Genomic DNA, 26,157 nt, shown 5'->3' with positions numbered 1-26,157 from the left:
AATAGTATTCATTTTGAATGATTTCAGCTGCTTAAGCCACATTCGAAAGCCATAAACCAAATATCGATAAACAACCAGCGGACGTTATTGGTGACTTGCTCTAAGGACGAGACTATATTTATGTACAAAGTCAATCTGGGCGCGCCGTTCACTCTGGAAAGACTGGGGCTCATCAACACACCGAACAATATTGTGTATATGACTTGGAAACCGGAAGAGGTATTTAAGACTTTAAAAATGAGTTTTGATATCATCGAGTATGGGGTCATGGTTTATAGGAACATTTTATAATTTATAATATAAATCACATCTTTAATTGAACATGAAAATTTTAGGAATACGTGCTGCTGCTTTGCGGTCAAGTGGGATTTATTATGGAAGCTGTGCTTCCACAGATCCAAGTGCGAAAATACACAGAAATTACCACATTCAAACTGGATTTTGTTTCCTATAAGGAGATTCTCGTGAAGAAGCAATAGTAAGTCCATCAGAAGTGATCAATAAAGAGGATTTTGAGATAAGTTTTTGGCAAAACTTTCATTTTTGGTACAAGCTTTTATCGCTGACTGTACTTTACTTACGACAGACAACTAATACTCATCGAGACAATTCTAAAAACCCCTAACACAATTAGGTTGCGTTGTTTCATCACAGAGTTCCTATGGCCATCTCCTGCCTCCATCATCAAATCGGCTCGATGGTACCACAATATTGCATTGTTATCCAATTTATACATGCATGCAAAATTTCAGCTCAATCGAAAACCGGGAAGTGGATCAAATTTAACTTGCAAGATTTGATTACAGACCGACAGACAGACAACGGGACAGGTGAAACTAAATAAAAGCTTGTAAAAAAAATGTGATAGATGTAAATTACGTTCGTGTTTTGTTTAACAAAAGAAAAAGATTTTTCAGTGGTGACTCTGACTAGTACCGGGCACTCCCAGTGTAACAGTCCCCAACTAATATATAGGATCGCGGATCAGGACTGTAAGAGAGACTGGCGTACGATGGTTTATTGTGATCTTTGGAGGACGTAGCCCAGCTGATACATCGATGGTTACAGATTGATTGACTATATGATACATTTTTTGGTTTCGTGTCATTTTTATTATTTGGTTGGCAGTATGCGTCATCGCCCTTTCCCCGAGGAAGAAGATCTAGCCAGCATCGACGAAGAGGCTCTAAAGGCTAAGGACGAAGCCGCAGGCAAGGACGACGAAGACGAAGAGGAATGGATTGGGGAAATACAGCTAAGTAAGTTGTTCGTGAAACATAGAATATAATGTGAAACTGATTGTCTTGGGTCCTAATTTCTTACTTACGTAGTATCATTGATCCAACAAAAGTGAAGTCTAAATTAAAGAAGGCTTTTTTTAATTTTTGATTTGAAAGATCCTAAATTGTATAGAAAGATTAATTTCTTTCTATTCTTGTATTTATTTGTGATATATCTTTACAACTTGGGTGAATTTTTAAGTATACACTTATGCAAAACATTATAAAATTAAGTAAGTACCTATAGTTTTCGTGGTTTCCAAAAATGTTACAGTATCTTTCCTTCCTTCTCACAATCTCTTCTTCTTCTTCTAGTGGAAAGCGAAAGCATGCTAGGAACCACGATCACCTGGGCCGAGTACTGCGACGAAGGTATATGGATAGTTCAGAAAGGGACCGGTGCGTTGTTGCTGGTGAAGCCTGGTGTGAACAAGATCCTGAAATACGGCCCTATACCAGGTGCTTGGTGTGACGATATTACGACTTTGCAGTTTGTGTAAGTTTCATTTCAGTTCAAGTTCAACTTGCACTTTCGTATGCTCAAAATCTCGTGCTTTTTAGGGTTCCGTACCCAAAGGGTAAAAACGGCACCCTGTTACTAAGACTCCGCTGTCCGTCCGTCTGTCCGTCTGTCCGTCTGTCCGTCTGTCCGTCTGTCCGTCTGCCCGTCTGTCCGTCTGTCCGTCTGTCCGTCTGTCCGTCTGTCCGTCTGTCCGTCCGTCCGTCCGTCCGTCCGTCCGTCCGTCCGTCTGTCACCAGGCTGTATCTCATGAACCGTGATAGCTAGGCAGTTGAAATTTTCACAGATGATGTATTTCTGTTGCCGCTATAACAACAAATACTAAAAAGTACGGAACCCTCGGTGGGCGAGTCCGACTCGCACTTGTCCGGTTTTGATAGCCATAGCATAGCCGCCGAAAGCGTGTCATTGTCGCGCGAGTACCTATTTCAAAGGTGGAAGTTATATCGTCTCAAAAAAGGCAAAGACAGTTAATTCTAGAAAAAAGCGCCTTCGGCTCAAGAAAGCCGAAATTATACGAAAGAACCTACTGATGTCGTCCATGTATTATGAATAATTTTTTGCAGCTGCGATCATCGTTACTTGATAATAGGAACAAATACAGGCTACATTCGAGTATTAAGAATGCCTACAGAAGAGGAAGATTCAGACGAGCATCATTACATGACGTGGTTCACCGCTATGCAGAGACTGCTTAAGGAACTCAAAGGCCGGCGTTTGGCTAAAGACGAGGTAGGTATATTATAATTTATATCTAACATATCGTCAGGTGACAAGCAAAAGTAGCAAAACTCACTAATTACCACCACAAGTTCATAGCCATCTTCTTCAGTCGGTCCCTCAATACTGAGGATCGTGACATCATATCCTTCTGTTGAAGACCAGGTTCCTCCATAGGGTTCTGTTCCCCGCTAAGCGCATGGCCTCGTGCAGTTTTAATTGCATATGTGCCGTAATTTGAGCACACCATCTAGTAGGAGGAGGGCCCTGAGGTCTCGTGCCTTCAACTTTGCCCGTCATTATTACTCTTTCCAGGCTATCTGGAGAGCGTCGTGAGAGGTGTCCGAAGTATAACAGCATTTGGTCCTGGCATATCGTTGACAACCGGCGTTTTATGCGTAGCTCCTCTAGTATGGACTGATTGGTACGCATTGCCGTCCACGGAATTCGTAAAAGTCGGCGCCAACACCACATCTCAAACGCGTTAATACGCTTTATCATATTGGCTCGTTTGGTCCATGTCTCCGAACCATACAGAAAGATTGGGAAAACCAGAGAGCGCACAAGTCTAACCTTTGTCTGTCTTAATATACTACGATCCTTCCAAATCTTATCTAGCCGAGCCATAGCTCCCTTCTATATTTGAATCCTTCGAATAATTTCCTCGTCACAACTACCATAAGTGAGCCGAGGTAGGTGAAGGCACTGACACAATCGAGATCTTTTAGTTGTAAGCTTCGTGGAGGAGGGTTTTTCCGATACACAAACATCAGCTTGGTCTTTGCATGGTTGACGTGAAGTCCTAATTTGATGCTTTCGGCTTCTATTCGTTTGAACAATCGACTCATCTCCTCCTCATCGGAAGCCAAGAGCGTTGTGTCGTCAGCATAGCGCAGGTTGCATATCGTCTTCCCGCCAATCGATATGCCGCCGTCCCAGTTCTCGATGGCCTTGCGTACAATGTATTCGCCGTAGATATTGAAAAGCTTAGGAGACAATATACAGCCCTGTCTCACTCCTCTTTCCGGCTTGAACTGACCTGACAGCGTATTCTCGATGCGGACTCTGGCAGTACTTTCGGCGTATAGATTTTCTATGAGATGTGCTAAATGAGCGGGGACACCCATCTCAGAGAGCACGTTCAGCATGTTTTCCCATCTGACACAGTCAAATGCTTTGGCATAGTCTATGAAGCATAAGACGAGCGGTTTGTTCCATTCACGGCATCTCTCGATGATCTGGCGCACGTTGAAGATCTGCTCCCGTGTCCCCCGCCCAGGTACGAATCCAGCTTGCTCAGCAGGTATTTGCCGGTCCAAGAACTTTGCTAATCGCGAGTTTATAATGTTCAGCAACACCTTACTGGCATGGGATATGATAGACAAAGTTCTATAGTTGTCACACTTGAGCGTTGAGCCTTTTTTATGAAGAGGTATTACCAACGATTCAGTCCAGTCTCTTGGCCACTGACCAGTCCTCCACACCTTGTGTAAGAACTGTGTTCCCTCACTGCCTAGATTTTTAAGGAGACCCTGAAAACCAGCGCCGTGTCTTACAGACACTGCTTATGCTGAGCGGCATCCTATTTGGTGTACGTTTTTTTTGTACTTATTTAATTTGCTGTACCTAATGTATGTTTTTATGCCAAATAAATATTTTCTATTTCTATTTCTATTCTTTTTCTACTAGCACATATACCGTCAGTTCCTACGACATTTATCTTCAGGCGCTTGATGGAGTCTTCCACTTCGGAGAGAAGGATGTCCGGTTCCAGAGCATGCTCAGCGTCCCTTCGTACCAGAAGATGTTCAGGGCTTTCTCTATAGAGTTGTTCCGAGTACTCTTTCCATCTTTCCAACACTTTGCCCAGATCTGATAAAGTTTGTCCATCAGTGTCGGCTATGTGCCAATTTCTGGGTTTATAGTCGCGAGTAAGGATTTTGACTTTCTGGAACAAGTCTTTGGTATGGGCTGTTGCAGCATGGCTTTCAATTTCCTCACACAACGCATGAATTGAGTTATTCTTATCACGTCTGCATGCTCTTTTAACGCAAGCGTGTAGTCTGGAATATTCCTTCCTTGTCATTTCCGTATTGAGGCCTTGTTCTTTAAGAGTTCTCTGACGCTCAATAAGTTCCCATGTAGCATCAGTTATCCATGGTTTCCGGTTCGCTGAACTCCTAATAGCGGGGGTGACTTCTTTCGCTGTTTTTGACACAGCGGCCTTGAAGCTACACCAAGATGTCTCTGTGTTTTCAAAAGGATCCCTGACAACGTCCTTTTTTCTTGAGAGGCAACCTTTTATTGAATTCTCGCAAGGCACTACCGCTCAACTTTATGCATTTCCTGCCAACTGGCTTCGGGATACGCTTAAGATGGAGTCGGAAGTCAGCTACGAGTAGGGATTGCAAACCGGATTGATTTTCAATCCGGCCGGATCCGGCCGGATTTTGGCTCCAATCCGGCCGGATCCGGCCGGACCGGATCCGGTTAGGTATAAGGATATTAAAGTTAATTAAATGACATTTTTCAAGTTTTATGTTTTATATGAGAAACAAAGGGTATTTTTACAAATGTATTCATAAAACAACAATTTAAAGTTAACAAGACATAACTTTTTAACATAGTGTACTCGAGAAACTGAAAACGGCGAAAAATAGAGATACTAATCCTAAAAATACGTGAGATACGGTTCTGAAAGTATGGAATGTTTTATAGGAAATATCCTCCTCTTTTATAATATTAATTTTGGTTTCTTAAATATTAATACTTTTTGAGATATTGGGGAAATAAAAAATATCTACTTTTTTTGTTTATAACTTTTGATATTTTTTGTGTGCTAATACACGCTTCGAATACATTTTTCTAGGCATCATGACGAATATAATGAGGTATCACACGTATTTTTAGGATTAGTATCTCTATTTTTCACGTTTTCAGTTTCTCGAGCACACTAAATAAAATAAAACTAAGTATTAAAAAGTGTCACAATGTCAATCTCAATTTAAAAATAAAACTTGAAATCTAAGTCATTTATTAATTTCTGCTCTAATTTACGTTTACAATAAAATTATAAGTTTGATTAGATTCCAAAGCCTGTTAATGGGATAATTATGGGATGGGAATTGGAGAACTCCTTGAAAGGACAAGTTATCGTAACTGTTATTTGATGGAATTATTTTATAACTCTGATGTCCATTCTAATAACAAGATATTTTACTTTTAACCAAAATTATATAAAATGCGCTTCAATATTATCTTGCTTTCATTTTTTATCCGTGTACATAGTTTTATAGCCTAAATCACAAATAATTAAATAATTCATGAATAAATATTTGGGGACAATCTTATACAGATCGACCTAGTCATAGCCCCAAACCAAGCAAAGCTTGTACTATGGGTACTAGCTCTAGGTAGTACTACTAGGCGACGATATATACGTATAGTACATAGATCGACAAATACATGCTTATATACATAGAAAACACCCATGACTCAGGAACAAATATCTTTGTTCATCGCACAAATATATTAACCTTACCGGGATTCAAACCCAGGACCATCGGCTTCATAGGCAGGGTCACTGAATGGTCACTACCCACTAGGCCAGACCGGTCGTTACAAATGCCTTCCATAACATCTCCATCCTTTAATGCTTACTTCTAAGTATATAAGTAATCGTCGTATTGTGCCGATTTGTGCCACCAACATGAAAGAAGAGGAAATCCTCTTCTGTTCAATCATTGTCATATTAAATATGTTCTTATTTTACTAAATCTTTTGACTTTTTCATTCGTTCTTTATTCTGTTTAACTTCTTTTTTCCATCCGTCGCCTTTATCTCACCTAAAACGCACAGTGGGTGCTGTGTGCGGTCTTTTTTTCTATTTTCCCGGATCCGGTCTGGATCTGGTGATTTTAACCGGATCCGGTACCTCCTAAAAAGTGCCGGATCCGGCCGGATTACCGGATCCGCCGGACCGGATTGCAATCCCTAGCTACGAGCAGCTGGTGGTCGCTGCCACAATCGGCCCCCGGAAATGTTTTGACGTTGATAATCGAAGAACGCCATCTCGACTGAATCGCAACATAATCGAAAGAAGAAAAATGTACAGTTCGCGCGAACACGCTAGTTATCTCTCCTGTGGGCAATAGTTAACAGCTTGTGGGCATGTAAGTAATGATTTTATCATAGTTCTCTAAATAAAAGGAGGACCTTTTCACGTGGATAAGGGTTAAATAAGAAAATTAACCTTTATAGCCCTTAACTCTTGTGTATGTCTACAGTAAAGACGCGAACACAGAATGTTTTTGACCCGCCCCTCCCGGTGAGATCCAAGTGTACAGTCGTCGTGGGTGATGTTGGAAACATGTGTTCATAATAGTGAAATGATTCTCCAAGCAAAACTGTAGAAATGATTCTCCACGCTCATTCCTCTTTCCCAAACCATATTTCCCGAGGACTTCCGAGGAATCGCCACTCTCATCCCTCCCCACTTTAGCATTCAGGTCTCCTATAATAACTTTTATATCCTTGTTTGGGATAGAGCACAGAACTGAATCAAGGTCGTTATAAAATTCTGTAAGTTGTTCCTCTGTTGATGCTGAAGTAGGTGCATAGACTTGAATGACGTGTAGAGCGCAAGGCCGAGTTTCAAGTCTGAGTTTAATGATGCGATCACTCTTGGTTTCATATGCAGTTACCGATTTGTACAGTTGACGGGACACCATAAAACCAACTCCATTACGACTCTGCGTGCCGTTTCCGGAGATGAGAATGACATTGCCATTGTTAGATTCAAAATGACCCGACTGACGCCAATGTGTTTCACTCAAACCCAAGATGTTAACATTAAGTCTCTTCATCTCTTTCTCTAGTATCTCAAGTTTCCCCGGTTGGTGTAGACCTCTCACATTCCACGTTCCTATTCGTAGCCTTTTCTTTAATAACGGTAGGTGGTGTGTTTTATCAGTAGCATGATTTCCACTGGCTGCCTGATGTCGCACAGCACAGTGGCCGGTAGCCCATTTCACACCAGACACCCCGGACGTGCCGTGGCGCCGGGGGTCAGCCGGATCGCATGACATCAATCTACTGTTTATTGTACCTGGCATGATGTTTTCTTGGGAACATAGTCGCAGTGGTTTCCCGTTGCCTTCTGCACCATGCTTTTTGGGGTGATTTGCACCCCAAGGTTGATGAAACCTCTTCCAGCCGGTTGCCCGAGCTAGGTGTATGGTTATACCGCCATTTACTCGGTCGCCAGAGCCTCGTCCGTTGTCTAGCAGGGAGCACCCCGGCACGGTATACGCCGCGCCGCCGCCATCCGGCGCGGGCAGGTGAGTTTGACATTAAGGCCGGAAAGATGTTATATCCGTTCTCCCCTTACTCCTCATAGCCATAGTGAACCATATTAGTAGGTAGGTACTAAAAGAAGGTCGATTTTTGTTTAATTTTTTTTTAGTAATTAGTGACTTATTTTGCTTGTCATCTGACGATATTATCATTTAATCACTTATGCACACAACATATACCTACATTTATTTTTTCTACAAAGGTTAAATTCACAATCAACATTATAGAATCTGTCGTATCTTATTACTTATTTCCCTGTATCTACTCCAGCTACCTCTTATCTAAGAAATAATCTTATTTTTTAGGGTTCCGTACCCAAAGGGTAAAAACGGGACCCTATTACTAATACTCTACTGTCCGTCTGTCCGTCTGTCTGTCCGTCTGTCTACCTGTCAGCAGGCTATATCTCATGAACCGTGATAGCTAGACAGTTGAAATTTTCACAGATAATTTATTTCTGTTGCCTCTATAACAACAAATACTAAAAAGTACGGAACCCTCGAGGGGCGAGTCCGACTCGCACTTATCCGGTTTTATTATCATCTCCAATTAAAACGAAGAGGTTTCCAATCAATCTTCATATTACTTTTATTTTAAATTTGTTATGTTGCGTGTCTGTTTTGATGCTGCCACAAACTCGTTTTTACCTATTTCAGCTACAACCCACGCCACGCATCGACTTTATAGATCATTACTATCTGCCGATGCATGATCGGTACACTGGAACCATCACCTGTCTGGCCTTTAGTTCGGATGGAAAGTAAGGATATACCCCCTTATTCATAAACGTTTACTAAAGTTAACAAGCCGATAATAATCGTTTGTCCCTTTTGGGGGGGTTTGTCCCTTAAGGGACAAACGATTATTATCGGCTTGTTAACTTTAGGAAACGTTTAGGAATAAGGGGGTTAAAATTTATTCATTTACGGTTTTTTCTAGCTGTAACTCACCTCAATCGTCCTAGGTACCTCAGATTTGTGATACAATCACCACACGGGATTGTTATGCCATCTAGGGGTCCTGCTAAATTGGAAATTCTATAGCGTAAGTATTGAACAACCAATTTAGCTAGGACCCTAAATGGCGCAACAATCGCGGAGCGTGATGGTACATCGAAGTATTCTTGGTGATATTTAGTGATTGTAACATTTGTAACGCTACTCAATTCAAGATCACGTATAGTTTTGGGGCTAAGTATGACGCGGCCTCTGTCCTCCGTCCACCAGTTTTCACAACTTTTTTGGATGGTGATGATGGAACAGACGTCGAAGGGTGTTGAGGTCGCGTTGAGTTCACAACCAACATTTTTTTCATTTATATATCCGTTGTGTTTGGCTTTCCCGCTGTTTTCTCGTACCTGTCCCCCTGCCCCATCGTGATATTTTTCTGATCATAAACGATTACATGACGATTCCTATCTTGCATTGTAGCACATTATTTAAGTTCTGTATTTTCGCAACTGACTGACTTAATTATTTCAGACGATTATACACTTGCGGTGCTGATGGCAATATTTTCTCCTACATCATCAACTTCTCCGAACCACTTTTGCCAACACCAGAACTACCACCTGTTCCAGAGATGCCGGTATGACAGATTATATGTTAAAATAAGTTGATATAACTCAACAAAACAAGCTATATCAGACAGGACATTTATCATAGGGCCTATCGAAAAACTCGAAGTTCTATATTTCGTTATCTGACTCTTTATTATTCTTGCATATTCGAGCGATAGAGAGGCAGATGACGAGTTTCATATTCCGCGACCCCCTCTGGAATCTCTGGATCATATAACATGAAAGACTTTGGTAAGTATTATAACCGAGCTTTATTGCTTTACGCCTGTAGAAAACCGAGAAAGTAAGGGAGCCAAGCACCGTCGACGGTGAACTGATGTCGCATGAGCAGCTGAAGCAGAAAGAGGAATACGACAAGATGATGGCGATCGCCAACGCACACAAGAAACGAGTGCGGGACCAGCTGGCTGAACTCGCGTTTGAGTACAGCAAGCTCATCAAGTCGTATGTATTACTTAGATTCATATACATATAAAACAGTTAATATCTTCCAGCAACAACTTTGTATTATAGTAACCCACACTCTACGCGGCGTACCTACAGTGCTAACTTAGCACGTCTAAGAGTACAAACATTTTTGGTATTTGGTACTTCACCTTTATGGTCGCTCACAGACAAAACATCCTCCAGACTGAGCATAGTCGCGCTACCCCCTCTGCCACGCATACGGTAATTTTACTCCATGTTCGAGTCGAAAGTGTCTTTGTGTGACGTCCGTGAACTCGTTCGTCGTTTCAACGGACCGATCACGGCACGGGACTTCGCTCACCTCGTCCCGCGCACCCCCGCATTTTTGGCAGCATCGGTTGCATGAAATAATTGCTCTAAACTCCGTCTAGAGGATTTCTAGTCTATGTGGTCGCTAGCCTGAATACGGCTCATAGCAAGATAAGTTGGGCTGTTAATAGTGTTAATGAGACTTAACTCGCACCTTTAAATTTCCTCTTAGTATGTGTAGGTTACCTCTCGATGATGTCTTATACCCTAAATAACTGCTAAACATCAGATGATGTGTCATACATAAACCCCAAGCAACAAAATGCTTTGAGTCTCTCCGACAATGGTATAGTTGAAATTATCTAAGGTCATTATGTCATAAAAAAAAAATTCGGCTTACACCCTATTCTGTTAAACAAAAGCATTGGTTCTTTTATGCAGCGCGGTTAGCTATTACCGAATAAGCCCATTTAAAAAGCAATTTTACCATTTATATGGTTCAAATTCATATAGCGATCTAATTATGTTATGAATATTTACACAACCCATGTTTCAGTAACAAGCTCCTACCAGTATCACAACAAATCGACGTCACTCTGGACCCGAGGCCCCTAGTGGTGCAGGAGAACGAATTAGAAGTAGCTAAAGCCCTAACCATCAGAAAACTGGCGCACCAACTAGAAGCTTCGGATCTCGGTTATAAGAAGATGCACTCACGGAACATCATACAGTTGGACGTCTTTCCTTTTATTTTAAAGGCCATCAGGTTAGTTTTTCTCAATAAAAGTAAATAAACTTAGATTTAAATAAAATAAGTTAATTTCCAAGATAATTAACTATTACTTATCAATTTGATAGTTGAGATTCAGAGTTCAATGACCTGCTCTCGAGTTCAGGGAATCGCTTAAGTTCACTACTACAGGGTCATTCTCGCATTTCGTGCAAATCGGTATTATTTGCAATTTGCCAAAAATGTGATGGTGTTTTCGAATATCTGTTAATGCAAGGTTGTAACATAGGACCTAAAGTATATTGGCCCGCCATGAACAATTCTAAAAAGGTGGTTATTTTCTTTATATTTACAATTAACCCCCACTATTTTCATTCCTCTCTGCATGTAACGCGTGAAGTTAAACTTTGACCTCCATTTGAACCTTAAGATACTAAAAATAGAAAACTTGTTGTTGGTTCAGTAAACAAGTAATTTAGTTATGTTTTATATCCTATAATATTATACGCTAAGAAATTAACAATAAAACTATACAGCCTTATAAGTGATGGTCCAAGCAATTTCTTCATTACCGACGCGAGAAATGGATTAGCTATATTTTGCTATATAGCAAGGGTATATAGCACTTCCCGCGGATACAACACATTGTTCGTCAGTCAGTTGGCCGCGTGCTACCACAGCGGTCGTCCGTATGTTGCTTTTGACGAAAATACCTACGTTCTCTCGTGTCGGGAAGGAGTGTGGTTCAGATAAATCTTCATCGCCATCTAGTGATTTATACAGTAAGTACCAATTGTACATTATTAAAATTATACCTAATTGATGTGTTTTAGGGTTGCCTTTCGTGTGGCTTATTCTGCGATATCAAGGTCTGATATCAACCGACCTAGGCGACGAAAACTTCCAAAACTTCATTCATATCTGTTTCATTCATTTCTTTTCCTTCCAATATTGCCAGGGAAGGTAATGAACGAATTTAGAAGGTAATGATAATGTATATGAGGCAGTGCATTTAATGGAAAGAGGGTTAAGTTATTATAAATAGAATGTTGGTATAAGCATTTAAAACTATGTAATAATATATAGGGGAGCCCAACTGGTGATTTTTTGGATTTAACTAGAGCGCAGTAGATTAACATAATCTGCCGCTCTATATATAATACCAGTCCGCACTCGAGGACTGTGCTGAGAAATTTGACACGTTACTAAGAGACTAAGTGAGTTGGAATCATCTGATACCTGTCGACGATAAGGTAGAGAACGGGGCAAATGTTTGGAATAAAGGGCAGAAACTACAGAAACATAAACACAGGCCGATAAGCAATAATAGTGCCTCCGTCGTCAAAAGCGACAATTCCCAATCCGTGCGTGATAAATCTCAGAAAACTGATACCAGCAGTAAAAAGCGGTGTAAAATCCCTCTCAGGGCGGTGGACCATCGCAAGTTCATCCATCTGTGGAATATAGCTTGAGGATCGGAGGACATACGGGCATATCTGCTGTTATTCATGGTGCACTGTCGATGAACTTAAGCTCAAAGGGGACTCCAAGACTTTCAAAATAGGAGTACCCTTGACAATGTATGAATCCTGTATATTTCCAACTATGTAGCCCGATAATCGTGGTCATTTCGTAAATCCAACGTCAATGGGAGTCAGACAAAAACCAACCAGTAATACTTAGTTCGGAATCCTGATTTGAAACCTTCACTGGATCGAATTTACCAAAATGTAAGGGGTCTTAACACCAAAGTAAGTTTTTCGGGCTTCTATGCTGTTGGTCCAGACTACTTAGGTACCTGCATAAGGGGTCTTAACACCAAAGTAAGTTTTTTGGGCTTCTATACTGTTGGTCCAGACTACTTAGGTACCTGCATATATCTTAAAGGGGTGTTTAGAGCATTTGAATGGTCCAATACACTCCATGCTTAATCTGGTACCTACTCTCCACAAGTACATATCATCACCATTGGAAGATTTCACGGGTAAGACCGATCCCAAAGTCAAGGTATTCTTTTCTTTCAGCTTTAGCAAAGCTGTTTGAGTCCATACTCCATGGCACGTTGTCGAAACAAGTGAAACCATTATTCCTGTGCAACACTCAGAAACGGTCTGTGAAAACTAACCTGACCTTGGTTGACAGTGACACCATCTCAGAGCATCTGGATATGGGTATCCTGATAGACGTCCTGTATTATGATTTCCGAAAAGCCTTCAATCGTGTGGGTAACGATGTATTCCTACACAAACTAGACGCTATTGGGTTCAATCCACATTTGCTTAACATTTTTGCCAGTTATCTGCGTGATAAACCGCAGCACGTAACGACCAGCATGGCCACTTCGTACCAGATCCGTACCATACTCGTTCTGGTGACAGCCAAGATTCAATCTTGGGGCCTTTCATATTTGGAATAATGGTCAATGACCTGCCCTCGGTTATCCATAACGCTCGTTGTCTACTCTACGCCGACGATCTTAAATTGGTATATTGAATTGAGAAGGAGGAGGATTGTAAGTTGCTGCAGGAGGATGTTTCATCATCTCTGTTCCAATGGAGTCGGGGTAACAAACTGACTTTCAATGCGGCTAAGTGTCAAGTGTGTAGTTTTAATCAAGCCCTATTTCCTACACATGCTCAAGAGTCGTCTCAGTAAAGGATCTTGCGGTCATATTCGATACGCGGCTAACATTTCACGACCATATCAAAGCACTTGGTACTGTAGCTTCAGTAGATTAGGCTTTGTCACTCGCATTGTCAGAGAATTCCATGACCCTTGCCCCATAAAAGTTTTTTACAATGTTCTGGTCAGAAGCAAGTTGGAGGCGTCAGCATTAGCCTGGATCCCTTACGAGTCAACGTACATTCTACTATTGGAAAAGGTCCAAAAGAATTTCCTTAGGATGTATTACCTAAAAATATTTATTTTAGGAACCCTGGGCTTCATTTCTTTGGAGGTGAGGCACAACTTAAGCCTACTACTTTTAGCTAGTTGGGCTTTTCGTGGAGACTCTGGCTGCCTTGAACTAGTAGAGAGGCTTGTAAGACTTTTTGTACCGGACATTAGAAATATAACCCTTAGGCTTCTCCTGGTGCATCTCCTGTTAACTCATGAGTGCTTGAGATTTTGCGAGTTTATGGAGCTACGGTGGATGGATTGGCAGTCGAGTGTATTTGGATGTTAATTTTAAATTAAAGTATGTAGTTTCTCAGTGTGTTGGTGACAAGACTGATGTAGTGCTGTGTAATCATTAAATAAATAAACAATACGAAATACGTCTTCAATCACGTAAATTATGCTTGACAATCGCTACAAGCTAGGTGGTAAATCATAAGTCGCGATTGTCAAGCCGGAGTATTTGTTAAGTCGGCTGCACAGCGCTTAAGACACGTGATTTTAATGCTGTTCATTATATTAATGGTGTTAATTTTCATTAACTAAAGTTTTTTATTGCGATTTCATAAGTTTGTTTCATTACCCTCCACTGATAAAATTACCATCCATGCCCATTTCATTACCAGCGCGTAGTTCATTACCACCAGTCTTATTAAATGAAAAGGAATAAGGTTACGAAGGTGCCTTTAGCATAAAAGTGTCAATAAATGAATCCACAATGCATCAAAACCCAAAAATTTACCATTTAAAAGAAAATTTACAAATCGAGAGAACATCACCGATTTGCACGAAATGAGAGAACGACCCTACAGTGCTTCGACTGCATCGTATTTTCTTAGGCAGTATTATTATTAAATAGGTTCAGCAAACAATTTATTTTCACCCAAACAGGGCAATAAATATCCATTTGGCATCAAGTCTACATACTTGTTTTTACAATAAAGTATTCTATTTATTTTAGAGACCCTGAAGTCATTATAAGACCGCTGAGGCAGAAGAATTTGTCTGGAGATTTTATCACGCAACTCGAAGAAGTCTATAGGATGATGGCTGAAGCTGCTTTGCGGGGGAGGTAAATCGGAAATACTTTTGAACATATACATACTCGTATTCTTAAAAGTCTTGAATGACATGGTAGCAATTAAGTTTGGAAGAAAGTGCTTGTACTTGTCTTTTTTTACATTTCGCCTTATTTCACGCAAACAAGGAACCAAAACGTTTTGATACTAGAAGACTCGAAACCGATGTAAGTACAACATAGATAAGCTTGTAAGCATGAACAAATTAAACGATATGAAATACTCATTACATAATATAAAAAATGCTTTCCATATGTTTGCTGGCGCATGAAAATAACGCTTTACTCTGAAGTCATGGTGCGCTAACATCGGAATGCTTTTTGCTAATTATCTTAATCATAGGCTGATAAGTCACTCGGCCGTAACTACCCAATGTTCTTGTTGGGTTTCCTCCCTTTTGAAGAAAGCAAAATATTCAGAAGATTATTTCCTCAAATACGGCCATGTGAGTTAACGCCGTATTTTATTTCCCTGTTTAGTTTCTTTCGAGTCTAATAACTAAAACTATATGCAGGCGAGCAGAATCAGTATCCCGCCGCGCTGCAACCCGCCGGCAGTCGATGGCAAAGCCAAGAGTGGCTTCGTTTCTTCTTGGCTTGCCTCCAAAATACCCACATCCACTGAAGAAGGCGCTACGGAACTACCACCAGCGCTTGAACAGACATCACCTTCAGTTTATCGAAGTAAGTTATAGATAGTGTAATCTTCGTACGTGCGATTCCATATCACAGATACTAATTAGACCTAAAATGAAATGTAAGGGGTACACCGAGCTGATGCTGCCCTTGCCCGTGTCATGGGACACACGCATAGGCAGCAACCGCCAGGGTGTAAGTACTATTAATACTTGATGAAATCTAAAGTTAACTTAGGCTCGGTAAAAGCGATGGACTAAATAATGGGCTATGGGATAAAACACCGTACGCCTGCCTAATAAAACGGTATGTAATTTTACTTCCGGCAGATGGTAACTTGCCCCCACAATATGGGTTTCCACAAAAAGCGACTGGGAGGAAAAGGCAACGATTACCATAAACCTGCCCTAACCAATCGTCTCTGTTTCCAGTAGCCAAATGAATTGTGAAAATGCTGCGGTTTGCTTATGTAAATGCGTAAGAAAATATTTGAAATCCTGGTCACGGCACCAAATCAAAGGACTAACTATTTTGCCAGCTACTGAGGCATAAAATTGTTGTGATCAGATTGAGACATTTCATTTCACTGTTTCAGTGGCAAGCCCATCTTTCCCGCAAGCCCGATCCAAACGCCATGCCCCCAGGGGCAGAAGCTGCTCTAAAGGAAGCAGAGGCAACAATCGGCAATCGAGTGCTGAAGACTCATCCCGACTTTGTGGCGCCTCCGGGACATAATACTCAGTTGCGTGTATGCCTGCTTAGAAAAGAGGTAAGAGTCAAAGTTAATCAGTTAATCTATAAACTGAAATAGATAACATACCTACTCGTATGTAAATAAAAAGTAACTAACTTTTAAAATAACAGAAAATATTTAATAAAATCATGTGGTTTTTCCCTAGTTAGGCTAAGCTCTAATAATGGCGTTGGCAACTGTCAAAGATTTGATCAGTTGCGCTACGTACCGGTGAACTATTTATTGGTGTGAAACGTAACTAATAGTGCCAATAACCTTTTTCACCTCAGATATACGACATCAAACACGCGTTCAACGAAAAAGTGGTAGAGCTGCGTAATCACAAGGTCAATCTAGTGAATCACATGAAGAAAATCGGCGAGCGGCTGGCTGAAATACGACTCGAAATCCCACCGAAAATGGTGCGCCCTCCACCCGAAATTCCCACTATTGATGAAGACTTGGAATTCCCAGAGAAGAATTTAGAGGTAATTTTGTATAACAGTCATGTCTCCAAACGGTCTTATTTATTCTCTATTCTCTCTTTGTTTATCTCCTTTTATTTATTTCCAACGTCCGAACTTTTTCGACCGTCCGAACTTGAACGACTTTTTCGAACTACCCGATCCAAAATGCTAATTGACGTTGATGTAAGATTCCTTGTCTAAGTTTTGCAACGTGTTTAATTTAAATCATAAAGATTGGCAAGTGTAATCCTTTTTTTTAACCGAATAAGTCGAAGCATCTGGCAGATTACTTTTTTTACTTTTTATATGTAAATAAAATGTAATATCCTTGTTTTTAACTGGACATATCACTTCTAGGTAAAACCAGAGGTAAAACTCCCCACAACCAGAGAAAGGACCAGGTCTAGAGCTCCGTCAAAAGGTCCCTCCTTAACCTACCCGCAACCTCGAGTTCGTCAGCCAAGAGTTGCCAGATTCAGTCCTCTTTCCGGTAAGTTGAATTTATGTAAGTCATACATTTTCTATAAAAATAAAAAACCGGGCAAGTGCGAGTCGGACTCGCGCACGAAGGGTTCCGTACCATAATGCAAAAAAAAAAACGAAAAAAAAGCAAAAAAAAAAACGGTCACCCATCCAAGTACTGACCACTCCCGACGTTGCTTAACTTTGGTCAAGAATCACGTTTGTTGTATGGGAGCCCCATTTAAATCTTTATTTTATTCTGTTTTTAGTATTTGTTGTTATAGCGGCAACAGAAATACATCATCTGTGAAAATTTCAACTGTCTAGCTATCACGGTTCGTGAGATACAGCCTGGTGACAGACGGACGGACGGACGGACGGACGGACAGCGAAGTCTTAGTAATAGGGTCCCGTTTTACCCTTTGGGTACGGAACCCTAAAAAAGGTCAAGTGCAAGTCGGACTCGCGTTCCAAGGGTTCCGTGCGTTACCTACTTAATTTTTAACAATATATTTTTATATGTAAAACTTGAATGACATGTCTTTAAAAAATCCGTAGGGGGCGGATCAAAAAGTTTCGGAGATAAAAGGGGAGGGGGGATGGTCGGACAGACAGACAGACGCACGAGTGATCCTATTAAGGATTCCGTTTTTTTTCCTTTTGAGGTACGGTAATTTAAGCAATTACCATTTTTTTGCAGAAACGCGCCCTCTCGCAGCATCTTGGGAATTGTTCAAACCAAGGCAAGATATGGAGTCTACACCGATGGAGGTGGAAATAAGGGAAAGGCGTATCGAAAGGTCAATTTTACATATAATTATGGTCCCGGTGATAGTTCTATAAGAACGTTTGAAACGTTTCCTTGTATTTCGTTATACCTACGTATACTTTTCATTATCATTCATTGCCTCATGGCTCATGACAACATCATTAGGTAGGTACCTATTATGCATAAATAGGAATTCGTTGAACATCAGTTTTGTGGTAGGTAATTTCCGACTTCATCACAAATGGTGTCCAGACCTCTACCTACTGTGCGTTTCTCCAGACACTTCCTGCCTGTCGCCGCGGTATTTCTGGATCGATATGATATTCAAACCTTCAAAAAAAGAGCGTACTCTCATCTCAAACTCCGGCAACGCACTTGCAACTCCTCTAATGCAGGTTGCAGGTCTCCTTTGGCGACGGTAATTGCTTACCATCAGGCGATTCATCTGCTCGTTTGCCGCATAATATATCATGAAAACAGGTAGTTATTATCTACTATAACTACTTACTGATGCTAATGGGACAGAATGGATAAAAAAATATATGATGTCATTAACTCAATTCAGCATACCAATTCAACCAGGCACCTGTACGAGCAAGACATGCTGCTCGCAGACGCAGAGGCGGAGGTCCAGAAGTTCGACTCCCGACTAAGGCAGCTGCAGCGCGAACGAATCAGGGTCCAGGAGAAGAATCAACTCCTGGAACTGACACTGTGCCAGCTCCACAGGGAGATGAATGTGCTCAACCGGTTTGAGGCGCATGAGGATAGGCTGGCTGAGAGGGTCTACGTTAAACTGATGCAGGTGAGCATTTAAGTGTCTAAACCCTCTATATAAAGATACAATAACATGTTTCGCGCAGCTACGCGTGGAATAATACGACACGGAGGTTTTCTTGTTGCAACTGTAAATTACATCTTACATCATTTTGATATCAAAATGTACGTTGTGCTAATTATCCTACCGCTTCTAGAGCTCTGAAAATAAAATTATGTCAGATATTTTTACGAAGACCGGAGATAATATACCTAGTATTTAATGTAGGTATCATGTTCATTATTGTGAGTTTACATTTAGAGACTGACCGTATACATACTTATATACAGAAATAATTCACTAATACAACAGTTGGTAAGCGCCTCGTAAATTTAAAATTGTTCATGAGATAGTCTAGCTAGACAATTCAAATACCGAAGCGCTGCTCGACTTGTTAAATGTTTCAGTCACTCCCGTTCCGTAGGTATTAACGCCTAGCAATCATACATAATATACATAATAACATTTATCAATTTTATCATTGATGATAACAACGCTTAAAATATTAATCCTTGATGCAAATTAACTTACCTAAATATATTAGGTACGTGCCGTCCAAGAAATGATAAAGGATTGCGAGCTACGTATAGAAGAGCACTTTGCCGAGAAAGAGAACCTAGATGCACTCTGCCAAGAGCTACAGAGGCAGTTCAAGAAACTGGTCCAGGATAATAAATTCGCAGACTTTCTGAGGAGAATCTTTAAGAAGAAGTACCGTCCGCCGCGGGAAAGGGGTGATGATGGTGAGCTTCTTTACTATATTCACCTGATTTAAAATATCCTGAGCCTGTACCTAATACCTAATCATGCTTGGTTTCCCTATATTTATTTTGTGAACCATCTTTCTTATTTCTATTCTATCTCAATCTTTGTCTTATTGTACGAAATATAGAAGAATAACATCAACAATTAGCTTCCAGGGGCCTTCCCCATAAAAATCATTAAATGTGGCTTTACATCACAGAAACCCCTTGTGCCTATAGTGCCTAGCCTATAGGCCGCGCTGCAGGTGGCCGTGGTGTGCTGCGACCTCTCGCGCGCGTTCGATACCGCCGACCACCGCCTTATCGCGCGCAAACTAGGGCACTATGGTGTTCGTGGGCCGGCACTAGCATTACTTATGTCTTTTATGTCCGATAGATGCCAAGTGGTCGTAGGTGATGGCGGTCGCGTTCGGTCAGAGGAAATGAAATGCCTACTCAGGGTACCTCAAGGCTCGTGCCTCTCGAATACCCTATTCAGTATTCTCCTCAATGACCTCCCACAGGTCATAAAGGGCCCCAACATTTATATGTATGCTGATGACGTGACAGCTGTCGTCACAGGCGCATCCCACGAACAATTGGAAACAAACGTCAACAGTACCCTTCACCAACTGAGCCAATGGTTTAACGCGAACGGGTTGACCCTCAACAAAAGTAAGACTTTCTGGATGAAGTTTAGGCTTAACGGTCACGTGATCCAACGATCGACGGTGTGCGCCGGTGATGACGCTGTCCAGCAGGTAACCGAAACAAAACTTTTGGGTTTCACTATAGACAGCGGGTTACGGTGGGACGCGCACATCGACCAGCTGTGCGCCAAGCTGCTGGGGAGCGCGTGCTACGCGCTGAAGCGCCTCGCTAGTACTGCGACCAGATATGTCGTCAGGAGCTGCTACTTTGCCACAGTACACGCGTATATCACGTACGGTACCGAACTTTGGGCTACAGCAGCAGACTGGCACAGGGTATTTGTACTCCAAAAGCGAGCTGTTCGGGCAATAGCAGGTGTCCCTGACGATGTCTCTGCTCGCGAGTACTTTCGACAATTTAGCATACTAACACTTCCATCTTTATTAATCCAAAATGTGGCAATATTGACGCACAATAATAGCAAAGAGTTTGCAACTAAATCAGCTAACACAAAATATAGTCTGCGTAGCAATAAAAACGCGGGCCAGCTTGCCCCCGTGCCCCACAAGCTCGCGAAATCCAAACGATCAGTCTACGTCCTCGGCCCTCTAATATACAGTAAGCTACCGGACAGTATCAGGACTATCAGGGATGCACCTTCCTCACATGTATTTAAAAGCAAACTTAAAAAATGGCTCCCGCAGGCGCAATTTTATGATGTAAATGAATTAGTAAATAATAAATAAATGTATGAAATATATGTACAAATTGTAATACGAGTATCTACATTAATGCTGATGTTATTTACGAGTATACACTAATACTTATAATGATATGTTAGTTATAACTATAATGCCTTAAATGCAAATTTACAAACCGACTTGTAACGATGTTAATAGGTACTAATAAATATTTTCTTTTCTTTTCTTTTCTAGTGCATTATGGTCCTTTTTATCTGAAATTCCAACAGATTTTCTTATAGAAAGGTCCTTATTGCACATGACGCCACAAATACGAAGAAGAATAATGAAGACGTTTGACGTTGACATGTGTAACATATTTTTTCATCTCTGCTTAAATTTTAATTAGATAAATTATACTAAATTATTACGTATTTCATCTAAAATACCATTAAAGTATGCCGCCGCTTACAAGTACTAAACCGCAATGCGCGGGTTGTCGGGAGGACCTACCGGACGACCTATTAAGTACCATTAAGTGCAAAACGACAAGATGTCACAAACTATACCACATTACGTGTATTAGCGCAGTAAATTTAACCCATGTGCAAATTAATTCCTGGGTATGCCCAGTCTGCAAAGCCTCAGCCAAAAAAGGCGGTGATAACTCCCAAACGCCAGTACGAGGAAACATACCACCAGACGTGAGTCGGTCGCAGCTGCAATCAGACAATGTTACGGTACGTAATAAAAAACCTCAGTCCGCCTGCGGACTACACACATTGAACTCCAAACCTACAGATTCGGAGAAGCCACAGGCGCAGCTAGATAATACTTCTACACTAACTATAAAAGCTCCACTTACTCTCCCGGGGCCTCCAGACAATAACTCGGAAATCTCAGAATTAACTGCAGAAATCAGAGGCCTACGCTGTGAGGTGACTACGATTCAGTCCCAGATTAAAGAGGTACTAGACAAGCTTACGTTTCATACCGAACGCCTGGAAAATATCTCCAACAGAATATCTGACAACGAGACAAAAATCAAATCTCTTGAAGACCAACAAGCGCAGACTGCTGAACTCCAAGAGACAGTATCTAGGCTTCAAGCCCAGTTGAACAAACAGGAACAAGTTGCATTGAGAAATGAAGTTGAGATAGTTGGTTGCCCTGAAAGCTCTAATGATAATCCCATCCATATTGTATTAACTACTGCAGCGAAAATTGGTGTGACTCTCACTCACTGTGACGTAGATGCTGCTTGGAGGGCGGGTCCCCGCCTTCGCTCGGCCAGAACGTCGGGCATGGAAGGAGTTAATCACCGCATTCACCCTCGACCAATAGCCGTCCGCTTCATCCGTCGTGCGACGCGTGACGAGTTCCTTAAAGCTGCGAAGACTAGGCGCAATGTAACAACGGATGATCTCATTATGAATGACAAAAATCCCCAAAAGATTTTTGTAAACGAGCGGTTGACCAGAGAAAATCGACAGCTTTTTCGCGCCGCTAGACAACGGGCCACGGTCGCTAAATTTAAACATTGCTGGACATCTTCAGGGTCGGTGTATGTCAGGAAGCACGATGGTGCGGCTGCTATTCACATCCGCAATCCTCTGGACTTGGATCGTATTGCCGGGGATTCTAACAAAGAACCTGAGAATCCCTATGCTACTCCTGGCATCGGAAATGCTACGACTGCGACGACTGCTGACCATTCAGATCATTCAGAAGAGAAACCTGTGTGATTGCCTCCAATCCTCAACCTTTAGCGCTTTCTTAGGAAAAAATAGCCCAATATGTTCATTTTTTCTACCATACTCATTTATTTTACGCTTAATATGCACATTAATTATTCTAAAAAAATATATACAATTATATCTACACCCACTTACGTACACTCACACACCAATTATCATATACACACTCAATATCATAGGCTACAATTATATTTATCAAGTGCATCCGCCGCCGCAATACTGCAACAACCTCGCACTTAACCGCCGCTTTATTAAACCATGGCCGGACTAGACATAGGAAATGAACTTGACAACTCATTCCCTGTCAACTGCCATGTTGCAGAATCTGCGGAGCACTGCTCGAATATCATTAAACCTAATTTTTCTATCAAAGTTCTTACACTTAATATCAGAAGCCTTCAACACAATTTTGATCAGTTTCTTGTAACATTCAACCGACTACAGATACTTTTTGACGTTGTTGTCTTAACAGAATGCTGGCTGAAAGAGGGCTCGGTTATAGGACAGCTCGATGGTTACTCCTCTTACCGGACTGTAAGATCTCACAATCAAGCTAGCGGAGTAGTCGCTTATGTAAGGAAAAATTTAAATGCCACAGTCACCGAGCCAGTTATACAGGATGCAGACAGTCTTTTTATACATGTTCCGGAACGCTTTTCTTTGCTGGGCTTATACCGTTCCCCCTCTTTTGTAAATCCTATCCCATTCATACACTCATTAGATTCTTTCATTAATAATTACTCTCTAAATCAAAACTGCTTTATAGTTACAGGAGATATTAACATTAACATCAACTCTCCCTGTACTGATACCCATGCATCCGAGTACTTATGTGTTTTGGCTAGTCTGGGGTTTATGCCTGCAATTGATAAACCTACGAGGAACAACAGCTGTTTGGATCACTTCTTTGTAAGGTCAGTGAGGAATTTTGCGTCAGTGGTCTGTGTCTCTGACATTACAGACCATGACCTAGTTATGATCGGTATCACGGCCCCCGATAAGATTAATCACACCAAGCCATCCAGAACTGTGATCAGTCAGGATTTTGAAGCCATCGGAGCGGAGCTTAAAGAAGAAAACTGGCAGACGGTCACTAGTAAAACATCAGCTACTGAAGCCGCAGAAGCCTTTTACTCCATATTGACTAACTTAGTTTCAAAACATTCTTCATGCAGATCAGTAAGTAATTCAAAATTTATTATAAAACCTTGGATGACTCCAGGCTTGATTAAATGCTCTAAAGTCAAGGACAAACTACATGTCAATTACAGGAAACACCCCCAAAATGAAATAGCCAAAATAACTTATACTAGATATAGAAATTTTTATATAAGCATTTTACGAAAAACCAAAGACGATTATGACCGAAAACAACTTTTGGATAATAAAAAACACCCGAGGAAACTTTGGAGAATTATTAGAGACATATCTCACCTCAATCGGGATAGGCATACACCCCACGAACTAGCCACCATCAAGCCAAATTTTTCTGACTCTTTAAATCACACCAATGAATTCTTCTCTTCAGTGGGCAAAAACCTAGCAAATGTTATACTCACTGAAAAAAACACGAGTGAGGCCACACTTGCGACTGAAGTAGCCTTAGCCAACTCCCCTCTTAGATCTATTTTCTTAAATCCTACCAACGATGCTGAAGTAGAAAAATTAATCATGTCCTTAAACCCTGATTGCGCGTCCGGCATTGACAAAATAAGCACACGTATTTTAAAAAATCTAAAAAACTATATCGTCAAACCACTCGTACATATTTTTAACCTCAGCATTTCATCTGGTTCTTTCCCGGAGTGCTGGAAAGTAGCTGCAGTAGTTCCCGTTCATAAAGGTGGTGACAAGAGCTGCCCCGGGAATTATCGCCCTATTTCTCTTCTTAGCAGTCTGTCTAAAATGCTGGAAAAGATTATTAATAATCAACTAATCAACTTCCTTGAATCAGAACACCTACTCTCCCAAAGACAATATGGCTTTCGGAAAAAGAGATCTTCTGAACAAGCCGCCACCTTACTTATTAATCTTGTCTCTTCCTACCTTGACAGAGGAGAATCATGCGTGGGAATCTTCCTAGATCTGGCCAAGGCGTTTGACACTGTCTCAATCCCCATATTGCTAAGGAAGCTTGAACTGTTAGGCATTCGCGGTATCGCTTGGAACTGGTTCCAAAGCTACCTTACAAACCGGAAACAGTGTGTAAGACTCGGCACTTTAGTCAGTGATTCAGCCCCTATAACCTTCGGTGTGCCGCAGGGAAGCAATGACTTAATTTCTCTCCCCATCAATCAAGCCGAAATTATCTGCTACGCAGACGACACTGCTCTGCTGTTTCACGATATCTCCTGGGCACGTTGCTTTGCGGTAGCGGAGACAGGTTTGACTGTGATTGCCAAATGGCTCGCTAACAACCTGCTCTCACTTAATATTTCAAAAACAAAATACTTATGCTTTCATAAAACGGCTTCTTCTGCCCCCAACTCGCGGCCAGATCTCAAGCTTTCTTATGGCAGTGCAGAGGATGTCCCAGCTATTCACTCGAGTAGAATTCTCGATGTAGTTAGTAATTGTACCACCGTAAAGTACCTGGGCATTACGCTTGATGAAAATCTTAATTTCAAAAAGCACATCGAAGCGTTGTCTGCTAGAGTCAGAAAGGTGGTATTCATTATGAAGCTGCTACGAAATTGTGCTACGAGGGAGTTGCTTAAGCTTGTATACACTTCTATTTGCGAATCCATTCTATCATACTGCAATGGTGTGTGGGGTGGCTCCACGAGCTCTGCTCTGCTGCCTCTCGAAAGGGCCCAAAGGTTTGTGCTCAAGGTCATGCTCGGCAAGCCCCGGTGGTTTCCGACGGTATCCCTTTATAAAGACGCGGATGTTCTTAGTGTAAGGCAATTATTGATCCTACAAGTCGCAACTCACGTACATCAAAAAACCATAAATTCGGAAGAATACCTTACCCTAATCCGTAATCGAGTCTTTAGAATTCCTACGCCCATCACTAAAACCACATTCGCGAGGCGTCTTCCTAACTTCCTGCATCCGTATATTTACAATACAGTAGTAAAGGCATGCAACATATCTGAAAAGTCTCCTCTTGAAGCAAAATTCTTAATTAAGAACTGGTTGAAAGGTCTTAACTACAATCAAACTGAGATGCTGTTGAAGGTCATCACCTAATCACTTATAACATTCTCTGTAGCCTTACACACACTCGCGCACACACACACACACACACACACACACACACACACACGCGTACACGCACACTTTCTCATTCCTTTTTCTTTATTTGAATTTCATAATTTCATTAACCACCTATTAGATTACTTTTAGTTTTTCTTAACCTTAGCCTACGAACTGCGAAGTCGGCTGCCACGTTACAGGCTTGCCTAGTGTGGGGCCACAGGATACGTAAACAATTTGTAAACAAGGTTCTTTCAAATAAATATATTCTTATTCTTATTCTTATTCTTCTTATACCTTTTCATCTCTAGGTATACATATAATACCTGTGTCAAATCGATCAACCATACTTTTCAACATTTATTTTGTT

The 26,157-nt window shown here is 41.2% G+C and overlaps 1 protein-coding gene across 1 annotated transcript in view; it reads left to right on the top strand.

The window, feature by feature from the left end:
- The window catches only part of LOC134792737 (cilia- and flagella-associated protein 44), a 52,973-nt gene that overhangs the window by 13,804 nt on the left and 13,012 nt on the right, over window positions 1-26,157 (top strand). Inside the window, exons 13-29 of the mRNA XM_063764040.1 lie at window positions 28-219; window positions 336-478; window positions 1,129-1,259; window positions 1,596-1,776; window positions 2,367-2,532; window positions 8,532-8,635; window positions 9,357-9,462; window positions 9,726-9,898; window positions 10,728-10,937; window positions 14,758-14,868; window positions 15,390-15,558; window positions 16,106-16,279; window positions 16,534-16,731; window positions 17,068-17,200; window positions 17,873-17,972; window positions 18,524-18,746; window positions 19,303-19,501. Of these exons, the coding sequence (XP_063620110.1) occupies window positions 28-219; window positions 336-478; window positions 1,129-1,259; window positions 1,596-1,776; window positions 2,367-2,532; window positions 8,532-8,635; window positions 9,357-9,462; window positions 9,726-9,898; window positions 10,728-10,937; window positions 14,758-14,868; window positions 15,390-15,558; window positions 16,106-16,279; window positions 16,534-16,731; window positions 17,068-17,200; window positions 17,873-17,972; window positions 18,524-18,746; window positions 19,303-19,501 (2,713 nt within the window). The remainder of the gene's footprint in view (window positions 1-27; window positions 220-335; window positions 479-1,128; window positions 1,260-1,595; window positions 1,777-2,366; window positions 2,533-8,531; window positions 8,636-9,356; window positions 9,463-9,725; window positions 9,899-10,727; window positions 10,938-14,757; window positions 14,869-15,389; window positions 15,559-16,105; window positions 16,280-16,533; window positions 16,732-17,067; window positions 17,201-17,872; window positions 17,973-18,523; window positions 18,747-19,302; window positions 19,502-26,157) is intronic.

The sequence above is a fragment of the Cydia splendana genome, chromosome 1 (genome assembly GCF_910591565.1).
Source record: "Cydia splendana chromosome 1, ilCydSple1.2, whole genome shotgun sequence".
Taxonomy (NCBI): domain Eukaryota; kingdom Metazoa; phylum Arthropoda; class Insecta; order Lepidoptera; family Tortricidae; genus Cydia; species Cydia splendana.
The sequence above is the reverse complement of the archived record's forward strand: the minus strand, read 5'-3'. Positions and strand labels throughout refer to the sequence as shown.